The 12,876-nt window shown below is 39.4% G+C and overlaps 1 protein-coding gene across 3 annotated transcripts in view; it reads left to right on the top strand.

The window, feature by feature from the left end:
* The window catches only part of SETBP1 (SET binding protein 1), a 407,482-nt gene that overhangs the window by 383,765 nt on the left and 10,841 nt on the right, over window positions 1-12,876 (top strand). For 2 of the 3 annotated variants that reach the window (XM_025273714.3, XM_025273715.3), the window contains exon 6: window positions 7,921-7,953. The exons of the other annotated variant lie outside the window; for it this stretch is intronic. In XM_025273714.3, coding sequence (XP_025129499.3) covers window positions 7,921-7,953 — 33 coding nt within the window. The remainder of the gene's footprint in view (window positions 1-7,920; window positions 7,954-12,876) is intronic. 3 annotated transcript variants of the gene reach the window in all.

Here is a 12,876-nt window from a genome sequence, read left to right as displayed (position 1 = left end):
AAACCAAAGAAGTCATCAAATTGTAAAATAAATTTCTCTAAGTCCAGATTAATCACTTAAAATATACAGGAGAAAAAGTTCAAAAAGATCTAGAGAAAATAAAGCTTTATTTAAAAAACATATCACTCAAATTTTCTAAAGGGCTACCTACCCACAGATGTTGAAGTAGCTCAGAATGAGCTCAGTAGCAAACAGACTCTGTTTGCCAGCAAGCTCTACTGAACACAAAGCCCTAAAAGAGCCCCTTCCCTTTGGCTCTAAACTGGACATCCTAGAAAAGCTGGGTTCTTGCTATGGCCAAAGCTGTCCAACTCAATGGGCACGAGTTTGAGCAAACTCCGGGAAATAGTGAAGGACAGGGATGCCTGGAATGCTGCAGTCTACGGGGTCACAAAGAGTTGGACACAGCTTAGCGATTGAACAACACGGCTGTAAACATCCCCAAGAAGCATCAGATTCTCCAGAATCTAGCCCCTGCCTTCTGCTCCAACCCCATTTGCCTGAAAATGTCAGCCAGCCCCAAACTCCTTTGGAATCCCCACTGTCAGAGTGTACTTTTCAAAAAACTAAAAACTCATGTCAAAGATTCATTCAGCTCTTTAATGAGGAAACCAACATGGTGATAAAACTGGTCCAGAAAGAATTAGAAATAGAAAATGACATTGCAGGAATGTAGGCATTGGAGAAAGAATCCTCAGCAAGATTGCTCAGTGAATGTCCTAATGGGCAATAAAACCATAATCTCTGGGCTTATATTTCTACTGGAAAGAAATAATTTGCATATTTTCTGGGCAAAAGTCTACAAGTTAATATATTACCTGGCAGAATCTGAGCCTTTAATCAGCAGTGGATAGTGAATTCAATAAGGGTACATTTCCCTGGATAATTAATAATCCTTGGGCAGGCCTGTGAAATGACACTAAGACTCCAAAAGGACATGCACCCTTCCATTTACCTTGTTTCTAAGTTTTGGCTCATTTTTCTTGACACCACTTGTGGGCTGTGCAACGCTCTAGCTGAACGCATGTGTTCTTGCTTCTGATTGCCTGCGTTGGAAGCTCAGTACTCCACTAAAACAGTGTTCACATCTGTGGATGGGGAAAATCATGGTACCCAGCATAAAGGATTATGGTGAGGAATAAATGAAGTAAGCCTTAAGCAAATCTTAGCAGAGTGCCTGACACATAGGAAGAGTTCAGCAAATAAGTCTTATTGTCGCTGCTACTATTGTTACTGTTAGAAACTGTTATTGCTATTACCTGTTTTCCACCCTGGAATGTTCCTATCTCCTTCACCCACTCTTCAAGCTGTTTGGATATTGAATTCATGATTATTCTTCAAGACTCATCGTAAGTGTCTTCAAATCTAAGAAGGCTTCCCTTACACCCACTTTGAGAATCACCGCACATGAGACACCACATCTTCTGTGCCCCATGGCTCCCTACAAACCTATTGATCATTGATCCCTACATTTAATGTGGTGTCTGTGTTCCATGCTGCACTGTCCACTGCCCTATTGTCAGACCTTATTCGACTTTTTTAAAACTTATTTTTAATTGGAGGATAATCTCTTTAACGATATTGTGCTAATTTCTACCATACATCAACATGAATCAGCCATAGGTATACATGTGTCCCCTCCCTCTGAACCTTCCTCCTATCTCCCACCTCACCCCACCACATACATGTGGAATCTAGAAAGATGGTACTGATGAACCTATTTGCAGGGCAGCAGTGGAGACGCAGGCACAGTGAACAGACTTGTGGACATAGTCGGGGAAGGCGAGGGGTGGACCAATGAATTGAGTGAGTACCATGGAAACATATACATTCCCATATGTAAATCCAATAGCCAGTGGGAATTTGCTGTATGCTGCAGGGAGCCCAAACCCAGTACTCCTCATTCAACTCTGAAACCCCAGTATCTAGCTCTGAGGTGGCATGGGCGAACAATAGCTAATCATTAAATATTAGTCAAAATGAATTGGACAACTGTCTCCTGCACAAGACCATCTGTTGCACAAAAACACATACTCTAGCATGATATTTACTAGAGTTGAGAGGCATTGATTTGCTTTTATTTTCCATGTCAGCCCCAGAAACAGCAAATCATCCTGAGACTGTTCTGCAAAAGGAGCAACCTGAGAGGGACTTCTGGGGCCTCTAGAATCTTTAGTAGTAGCAGACCAGCTTCTGGCTAGTCCACCAGGATATCCTCCAGGGAAGATTGTTTTCAAGTTAAAGAAAAAAACCAGCCTAAATGGCATGGTATATTTGGTAAATGGGTATGTGCTTATGCAGAGGAGAAGGAACTTGTACACATAAATGTATTCCTTTACTCAGAAATTCTTTGGGGTTTTCAGGGTGAACTTCTCAGTGGAAAGCTGGAGCTTACACTGGCCTATGCTGATGCGTACTTAATTATTTTATATATACCATTCTTGAATTCTGCCCGAAGTATTGATTTCTGGAGGGCAGCAACCATTTCCTATTTAAGATTTGTTCCATTCAATGAGTATTGAGTAACCCATGAATTTCCAGAACCTTGGGCTAAATGGGATGAAAACAAGAGAAAAAAGATCCAGGAACACTGCTATTAAGCAACATTTAATCATATTTGGGTGTCAAGAACCTCCTGCAGAGCTGGGTTACATAGTAGATACTCAGTAAACATGCCTGGACTGGATTTAACTAATTTTGCTCTCTCCAGAGCTGAAATTTCAGGAAAGACAGAGGGTTTAATGTCAGGTTGGAAAGTGCAATGCCTGTGAGAAGTTTAACTCAATTTATCTTCTCCGAATGCTTTGTACAGATTACACTCCCAACCACCTCTTGCCACAATCAGACCCTCTTAAAAACAGAATAATGATAATAATACATTTTATCATCTTCCTAGTGATAGTATCATTCACACCTTCATCGAAGCCCAGTGGGGGTTTCGGCTGTGAGGCATCACACACCGGGGGAGTCAGGTGCGATCTTTGTAATAATGATCCCACGCTCAGAAATGCGGGAAAGAAAACCTCCCACACGTGAAGTGATTTCTATTAAGATACTCATTTTATATCAAATATTCAAACTCCTCTTTATAAACAGGAGAGAATGAAAGGACAGTCTTTCAGGGCAGATTTTATGTGGCCGAGAACAAAAGGGCACAAATATTTTACGATCAGTTTTGAGATGAAAGTGACACGCCTGCCTTATTCATTGGCTCTTTCCATTTCCAGAAGTCTAATTAGATTGTTAGTTTAATGGTGGTGAGATAATTTAGTGGCCACTGAAAGCAATTGTGTTAATGAGAAGGGGGGGACAGTGCTTTTGGTTTCCTGTAATTAATGGAGAGTTTTTGAAAAACTTCTTGGTCCCAGTGAAGTTGGCATGCTGAGCCCAGCTGTGAAGGGGGACAGGGTCTTTCCTGCTTATTGCTGCGGAAATGGCCTCAGGCAGCGTGGAAGAACTATGAAATGACTGCCATTAAGAATGATCTTTAGTGGTCCAGGCAGACTGTAAGTCAGTCTAAGAGACTGAAGAAAGAGGTTTAGAGAGAATAAACAGGTGTGACAGAGAAAGAGACAGACAGACATAGAGAGAGGTATAACTCACCCGCTGCCCACTTCACTCTACCTTTGAGAGTCATTGTGATAATCCCAGAGCACCTCCCAGGGGGATTCCTTCTCCTACTTATACTGGAATTGACAAGACTGGTTTAGAATAGACTAGAAGGGATTTCTGCAAACCCCTTCATGTTGCAGCTGAGGAAATTGAGCCCAGAGAAGTGAACTGAATTACAAATATTACCTGCTAGAAATTAGGAAACCTGGACTCTTTCTGGCTACCACACAGATGTAAAGTTAAAACTGGATTTGAAATTCAAGGACCAGTGTTATTGCATAGCCTGCAGCACTTAATTTCCTTAGGTGAGTAACAGTCTAAGACTTCTGAGTCTCAGTTTCCTCATCAGTGAGATAGGAAAAATAATTTCTGCTTTTTTGGCAGTGGTGAGAAAGAAATGAAATAGCAGATAAAAACACCAATCACATACTCAAAACAATATATTACTGTCTTATGACCCCTCTCATGTCAAAAATGAAGTCATGTCATGCTATGATTTAATCATGTAAGTCATAATTTAGTCATGTTATGACTCAGATCATAACACCCATTAACTATCTTTAGAAGTTTTATCCTCACTGCATGCATGCGTGCTCAGTTGCTTCAGTCGTGTCTGACTCTGGACTGCAGCCCACCAGGCTCCTTTGTCCATGGGGATTCTCTAGGCAAGAATACTAGAGTGGGTTGTCGTGCCCTCCTGCAGGGCATCTTCACAACACTGGGATTGAACCTGAGTCTCTTATGTCTCTTGAATTGGCCGGTGGGTTCTTTACCACTAGCACCACATGGGAAGCCCCTTTATTCTCACTACCTCCTCCAAATACTCTTACTTAATGCCACCTGTTAAGGGCTTCATATTAAGCGCATCTTACTGAAACTTCTAGAAGGTTTTGTTACAAATTGTCAAATATTTTTTAAGTACCTGCCACAATGATACATACAAGTGAATACTGGCCCTTGCCCTAGGGAAACGTTCACACTATTTGGGAAGACCTGACTCTAAAACATGAAATGGCCAAATAATATTTTTAAATTAATAGATTGAAGAACAGTCTCAGATACTAACAGAGCTATCATTTAGCAACTAATAAATCATTAGTTTCCAGTTGAATGGCACTAAGGGAGTTTGGAGGACACTGAGATAATCTGGGGAGAGAAGAGTTGAGATGGCCCTCGAAGGATGGATCAAATTAAATAAGTAGACAGAAGCAGAAAAGACAGGTTTACAGCATCTCTAAGACAGACGTGTATGTGGAAATAATGACAGATAAGGCTGGAAGAAAGGTTTGGGGTCAGAACCTAGAGTCCCTGAAATTCTAGAATGAGTCATGGTGATTCTTCTGAAGGACAATGATAGCAAAATAAAGTCATGGGCCAATAGCTGTCTGCAGTTGTATTTCAATTGACCTACACAGGTTTATACATTTTTTAAAAAGTTAATTTGTAGATTTTCAACATCAGGTTTACATAATAATCAGAGTTCTGGCTTTTTGGAAACCAGATTATCTGATAAATTTGGACTCAGATTCCTACCTGACGACAATAGTTGATACAGAATAACATTTGTCCCATTGGATGGGCCATATTCTCATTATTTTCCCATGTCCTCCTCTATTTACCCCCATCTTCTTTCATGATCCTGGGCAGCCTCACTCGTTATATTGGCTGTCTGGCTCCCTATACAGAACCCTTAAAGGCAGGTGACCTTGAGACAGCAACAGGGTCAAAGCAATGTGAAGAAGACCTAGTCTAGCAGAAGTAGAACAGGCAATCTACTTGTTTTACTTGATCTACTTGTGGTCTAGAACACAGTAATACCTGTGTTATTTAACTGTGAGATTTGGGGGCTGGAAAAGCCCTTTGAAATTGGGAAAACCAGGGAAACCCAGGATTTCTCCTGGTCCCATTCCTTGTCTTCTTTGCTTTCTTAGTAAGGAAATATGGTATGAAACTCACTTTGAAATAGGGCAGCCCTTGCTTGAATCCGTGAATCCATGACTTATGTGTCCTTTGGAGCAATTATTTAATCTCTTAGGTCTCAGTTTTCATCTCTGTACAATAGAGATATTAATGTCTTCACTTGGTTGTGATCACAATTAAATGAGGAAATATGTGAAATACTGCAGACTGCACTGGGGGTTCTCCAGAAATGTTAGTTTCTCCCCCTTTCCTATAGTTTCATATGAGAGCAGAGGTGATACAGTCCACTTACCTTTTATGGTCTATGGTATGACTCAAAGAGTAAATGCTACGAAAACAATCATTGAGTAAATTAATGATTTAAAAAAAAAAAACATACATACACCCCACTACATCCCCAGCAAAGAATAAAATTTCTTTTTCTCCTCTCTTCCCCACCAAAGACTCCTAAAATGTGACATCTGTTATTTTAATGTCCCTTGTAAGTAATGTTGTTAGTTTGCTTTATGAGGTCTACTTTTCAAAGAGACACAAGGAGAGAACTTAGCTGCTTACCATCTCTCTCAGAGTTCCTCACCTGTTCAAGAATCCTCTTCCCTAGGAATTTTTCTGTGTTTCCTTGAAATTTCTTTAAATTAAGAGAAACCAGATAGCCTTCATACAACAATAAGGAAACATGAATCTGTGCTACCAATGGGCAATTTCAAAGGACAGTGAGAAGGTACTGACGGAGGGAATTTCAACTCTTCAGTGTTCCCAGCGATGTCTGTGAACACCCTGTGTGGCCTGGACCCAGGGCTTGCCCCATAAAGATGACAGAGCTCAGAACAAAAGAGAGTATGCCTGATACTACCTTTAAATTCAGCAGGGGATCAGACCAGCCTCAAGCAGTGTTCCTGGGTTGTTGGGAATAGTTTCAGTGCTCAGAAACACTCCTCCAAGGGATTTTCTTGCCCTCCAATACCTGAAGATATTTTGAGAGGACTTTCATTATTTTGAAATTCAGTTTTTTGTCAGTGCCTTTTAGGTACAATCCTGGTCTTTGTCTTGTGCAAGTTGCTAGAGTTAAGTGATTTGGGCTTTACATATGGAAAGTTCATTTTGTTGTGTAATTAATGAGAAGCAGACTTTGGGAAGCTGATGATCCAGGCCCTTATTTATATGAGAGCATATGTCTGTGTTTTGTTTATGACTCACTCTCTTACTCCACGCATTGTAACTTGGGTTTGTTTACACTAACTTTTCCTAGAATCCAAGCCACATGGTATATGAGCCAATAATTTATGGTCTCTCAAAGGAAAAGATGATGAATGAGTGTTTTCCTGTTAAATTGTCAAATCTTAAATTGAGGAAGAAATATTTGCTGCCTTGTGTCTATCCAAGCTTTTATTTGGAAAAAAAAAAAAAAGTGATAATAACAACAAACCCAACCTATTGATTTAGTGCTCAGAACTTAAATGTATAGATAATTTGCCAAGAGAGCATATGACCACTCCCCCACAATAAACCATTATAATTCTGATCCAGATGTTCAGCCATGAGAAGACCTTTCATCTCCCCACCCATCCTCTGTCTCTGTCACTCTCATTTCTGGTGTTACATAATCAATATATAACATGTACTTGTCTCCTTTTTCCAAGGGACCATAGTTTTCATTAATCAGTGGACTCAAATGTTCAAGCTTGTTTTCTTAATGGCACTTAATAAATTCTAAACTTGTTTCTTTCATCGAAGCTTCACTTCTCCTATGAGGTGGTTTGGAGTTCAGCCTGTATTTCATAGCACTTCAGTGCTTTTGATCGTAGCTTGGATACTCCAACAGCTAATGGTGCTCTGAGGAGAGCAGTGAACAGCTGAAATATGTGATGATCTAGTTTAATTTACAGTGATTTGGATCCCCTTCAATGAGTCCTTTTCTATTTTACACACAGATTTTACAAAATAGATGGTAAGTGTTGGTTTAGGTTGGAGCACATGGATTGTCCATTTCAAGTAAGTGAGCTGAGCTCTGTGCTAGGACCTCACCTAAGGGAGCTGGAACTGAGTGCCCAGCACAGCACTTGGCACAGAGTGGGCTCAGTCCCTGTTTGTTCTAAGAATAAATAAGAATGGCTAAGATATGGTCCTCGTGTCTTACAAAAAAACAATTTAAAAGAAGAGATAAGTGCAGAGTAATCCCATCATCTTAAAACAGGACACACTTTGTGAAGTGCCATCAGAGAGACATAAGCAATGTACAGGGACCAGAAAGATTAACACTGAAATGCGAGTCCTTTTTGGCTTTTAGGGAGAGGACTTCATTTGAATGAATTCCAGCAGAAACTGGAAAGCCCTGGAACCACAGCTAGCATTGTTTTGTTTTGTTTTTGTCTTTTCTTTTCCCACTAGGGCTGGAGAATTGCCTCTGGATAAAAGAAAAATGTAAGACTTCTCTTTTCCCTCTCCAACATGAGATGCAATATCCTTTCTGGCAGAAATAATAGAGTTGGGCATACACCTGTGGGCTATGCAAAGTTATTGTTTCTGTGGTACACCCTTCATTTACTAACCAGACACAAACATATGTGAAAGTCTAAAGCAATGGGTATAAATTGTTTGCTGGTTTTATGAAGAATTTAGGGATATTTTGTTGTATAAATTGACATCTTTTCTTGAGAAACTTCAATAAAGAGAAAAACAGTAGCATGCATTTGAGTCACACGAATCATGCTCAGAAGGGGTTAAAGCAAAAGTTGACATGTGGGTATTCAGATTCTCTGGAAACTTCACAAACCTGGGCCCTCTCTGAGAAAACAAAAATAAGATTCCAGACTTTCACAATAGATTAAAACCAGTAAAATTAAATTTTGCAGATTTAAATAGAAGACTTGCATTTAAGCTCAAAAACCAATTCCATGTAGCAATGGCCAAGTTTGGTGGCCAAACTTATGAAAGTGTTTAAGAGAGTTAATTGAGCTTCCATTTAATGTGAACCAACCATGTGATGTTGCTGGGAAAAAAAAAAAAGGAGGCTTTTTGGTTGTTTGTTTTTATGTAGTTCACATTAAGAGTAGTGCCATACGCATTCATCACTTCATACTTGGAAAATCAGTTCCATCCTGGGCAACAAAATTTAAGGTGAGATTTGTCAGATGATTAAATCTCCAGTGGAGGGTAATCAAAATGGAATATAGTTTAGAATTAATTTCATATGCACATAGATGACGGAATTGAGGACATTTTACCTAGAACAGAGAAGACTTGGAGGTATATAGCTATTTTTACAGAATCATATTTATTCCGAAGTAAATGTCCTGCCAAGGAATTGAGAGATTTGTCTGAAGGCACACAGTACTGAGGGGTGAAAAATCAAGATGAGCACTTCATTCTCCTAATGTCCTGGTCAATATGTTTTCTATCAGATTGTAAACAAAAGTCTGAGTTTTAAGTAAACTCAAATGCAATTATTAAGACCAAATAGAAAACAAAACATGAATACCAACCATTTGATGTAATGCTTAAAGTTCTAGCATAGTCAATAAGGATTTATTTTATCCAAGCCTCAATATTAAAAATGTGAAAATTTTCATAAGATCATGTCTGTTACATTATTCTTTGTTCTTCCTTGTTTTTCTATTTTCTTTTTCAAAACTTACAAGAGAGAAAGAAAGTCTCTCATGATCACTTATGAACACGTAACTACAATAGCTGAAGTATTATATAAGTGATGGTATTTACAGTTAAGAATACTGCTATGCCACATTTGAGAGGAAAGAAAAGAGAAATAAAGAGCCCTTTGAGAGGTTGCAGCTACCCCCGCCGCGTGACCACCTGGCATGCTGTGAGACTCAACAGATGTAGCGTCAAACTTTTTGGCATTAACTGCACTTCTATCCAGCCTCTCACGTTGTCTAGTCAGTCTGCTGGGGCTTGAGCCGCATGCAACATACAAAAACCAAAGTTGATTGAACACAGAGTCAGGCTAAATGGCTCTAGTATTCCTCAGCTAATGAGTGCCGCCTCTCAGTTCACTCCTCACCAAGCCACTCTGACTCTATTAAGTATCACTCTCAGAAAAACTCCCGGACTTAAAATTCTTCTGTAGATTCATCCTGGGCAATTCCTACTAATAATAAGCTCAGTTCACTTTGAGGTTGATATAGTTGACCCTATTTCTTGTTTTCTGATCTCTGAGCTCATTCCTTTCATCAGGCTTTCTCAGGCCTGCTAAAGTCCTGGGTCCCTTTCTTAGAGATTCTCTGAGCAACCAGGCAGTGTTCTTGCTTGGCTTAGTCTCTCTCTGGAGGCTAGTCACCACCGCCTTTATCTGTCTAAAACTGCAGGTGGTTTGTCCAAAACCCAGGCTCATGAAAGGACTGGCATTTTAACCCCATGGTCAGAAAAGTCAAGGATTCTGAAAACCTAGGAACAAGGACCTCAGAACTGCCTTTCCAAAACATGGAGATCAGCATCAAATCCCACTCCAGAGGCTCTCCATGAATGAAACACTCTTGTGACTGTCTTGGAACTGCATGCAATTCAATTCAAGGTGCTCTAGGGAATATGCAGATTAATGATGTTAGGCTTTGGTTTCTAGGGCTTAGAAGCTGAAACAATCCAACAGGAAATATTAATCAAACATCTACTATGAGAAAGGAACTATAGTTCTCTTCATTATGAGGGGTACAAAGAAGAACACATGCTGTCTTCAGGAAGCTTTAATGACTTCTTAAGCTATGGATTCATAGAAAGTTAAATTCCTCTAGGATTAAATACTCAGTAAATAAAGTCTTCGGGAGCCTAGAAAAACAAAGGAAAACTTTGTAAGCAGTTCAAATTTTTGATCATGAGGTGATATCAGTAAAATAATTCTGAACATTATCCTCATGTAAATACATATGTGCAGTTTTAAAATGTAAATTTGAAAAGTTGAGACAAAGCTGAAATAAATAATATTCTCAAAATAAATGGAAATTTCATTTAACTGTATTATTAGTGAAACAAAAATATTTTCTGTCATCAAAATTTTATACTAATTTTAATATTTTTAATAATGTTTCAGAGAGAACCAAGTGATTGCATTTGAATACTTCTTTTTGAAAATCTTGGGTTTTAACACTTGTGACTAAGCAATTTGAAGATTTCATTTCAAATTCAGTTTGTTTCAATACTTGACAGTAGATGTTATAGGTTAAAATGGTATTTCATATAAACATAGATCCAAAAGGAGAAAGTGCATCATTTTGTTTGAATCATAGCACTGTTTTTTTCAATCCCATCCATCAGCTAAGCAAAGGTTTTTGTTGTTGTTGTTGAAATTAGACTAACCAACTTCCTTTATTAACAGTCAGATGGTCTTGCATATCAAAAGGCATTGCATTTTTTAATGAGCTCAGATCTCTGAAAACATTACCAATCAATTTCAAAAATTGCTGTCTCCATAAGATGAGTTGGCTTCTAAAAGCAGTTACTTTCTTGCCCATTTTGCCCTAAAGGGGCATTAAGGGCTTTTTTTGTTTTTTAACAATTGCAAGGTAACATTATAGACAGCCTATTGACAGCACCAAGAAGGTGAAAATATTTAGAATCCTTCTCTCAAAGTAAAGAAAATTGCCAGATTCATCTTTGAAAATAGCAACGTCTTTATACTGCTGCAAGTTTGCTGCAAGGTAACCAATGAAACTCTATGTGGTATATGACATATTTCACTGATATTCTTGGTCTCATTACAAAGTATTTTTATTTTTTGTGAAAAACTTTTTTAATTGATTAAAGATCTTAATTTTCTAAATTTAACCATGTACAAGACCTGACAACACCCGAAGGGAATAAACTGATGGGATGCCATCAGTCCCTTGAATGCATGTGGTCTCCTCTTTTCCCAGGGACCTCATGCCCAACTGTGACAGGTGACACATTATCTGATATGCAGCCCAAATATGGGCATCATCCACCATTGCTCCTTATATTAAGCATTAGACTGCTTAACATGGTTTTTATTTTTCAGATAAAAATGTAAATTAAAGTATTATTATGTTTCTCTTGCAGCCCAGTTTCCTCCTTGGGGAACATACACCCCGCTTGAGAGCCTGACAATTTAGAACAGCATCCAGATCTGGAGCGGCAGAGAGGAGCCCCCACACATGAACACACAGGCACACACCTACTGCTCCACCTCTCCATAGTCACAGTGCTCTCCTCACCTCCTACCTTCCCTTTCCCCACAGAGACAAGTGAAATAGGAGCAAAACAAAGACCAGGGTCTCCTCAGCCATTGCAGCTGAGATAGAATGTACCCTCAGCATTGCAGCTGAGATAGAATGTTCTGTCAAAATAAAACCCTAAGAGGAAGCTATCATTTAGTGGTTCCAGCAGTTACTATGCTTTAAACAAGCTAGTTACATTTTCAAAGAAACCCCCAACTATATTAATGTGACTTTCAGAACAGAATGGAAGCACACCATTCTATTGGTGACAAGTCTCCCACATCTGCTAACCCTTAATTCTAAATTATGGCTTTCAAATTGGAAAGCAGTGTTACATCGCACGTGTGCTGATGACCGGCAGTGACTCTGATGTGCCCTGCCCCACAGAGGCCTCACCGGCCAACGGAACTTGCTATCTTTTTCAAATGAGCTTTTAAGACCAGGACACAGAAGGTTAATTTAAATTCTAAGGAAGAAGGAAAGTTCCTTGCATGCCAAGGAAAGTTGCTTCATATATTCTATTAGAAAATAAAAAAGTAGCATTAGGAAAACAAGAGATCATTACTGAGTTAAAAGTACAGAAGTATCCAAAAAAATGCTCAATTTACATGCATGCTAGCATGCATGCGAGCTCAGTCATATTCAACTCTTTGCGACCTCATGGACTGTAGGCCACCAGGCTCCACTGTCCATGAAATTTTCCAGGCAAGGATATTAGAGTGGGTTGCGGATCTTCCCAACCCAGGGATAAAACCCAAGTCTTCTGCATTGGCAGGCAGATTCTTTACCAGCTGAGCCACCAGGGGAGCTTCATATATCTCATTAGAAAGTAAAAAGTAGCATTAGGAAAACAAGAGATCATCACTGAGTTAAGTACAGAAGTAGCCCCAAAATGTACAGTTTACATGGGAGAACAGTCAAATTCCCTTGAACTTGTATTTGTTGCCCATGTGTTACATACCAGATCTTGTCCTGCTGTGTGGATAGCTCTGGGAGGACATAGGAAAGTCATGGCCTGTGCCTGCAAAGAAATCTTCTAACGTGTATCAACATACAAAGCAGCTTCAGACTGCATCTCTGTTCCTTGACTGAGGCCAATGGTGCTCCAGCCCTATCTACCTGCAGACCACTCCACTCCGGGCATTTCAACAGTCCCTAA

Source organism: Bubalus bubalis, chromosome 22 (assembly GCF_019923935.1).
Source record: "Bubalus bubalis isolate 160015118507 breed Murrah chromosome 22, NDDB_SH_1, whole genome shotgun sequence".
NCBI classification, from domain to species: Eukaryota; Metazoa; Chordata; class Mammalia; order Artiodactyla; family Bovidae; genus Bubalus; species Bubalus bubalis.
The sequence above is the reverse complement of the archived record's forward strand: the minus strand, read 5'-3'. Positions and strand labels throughout refer to the sequence as shown.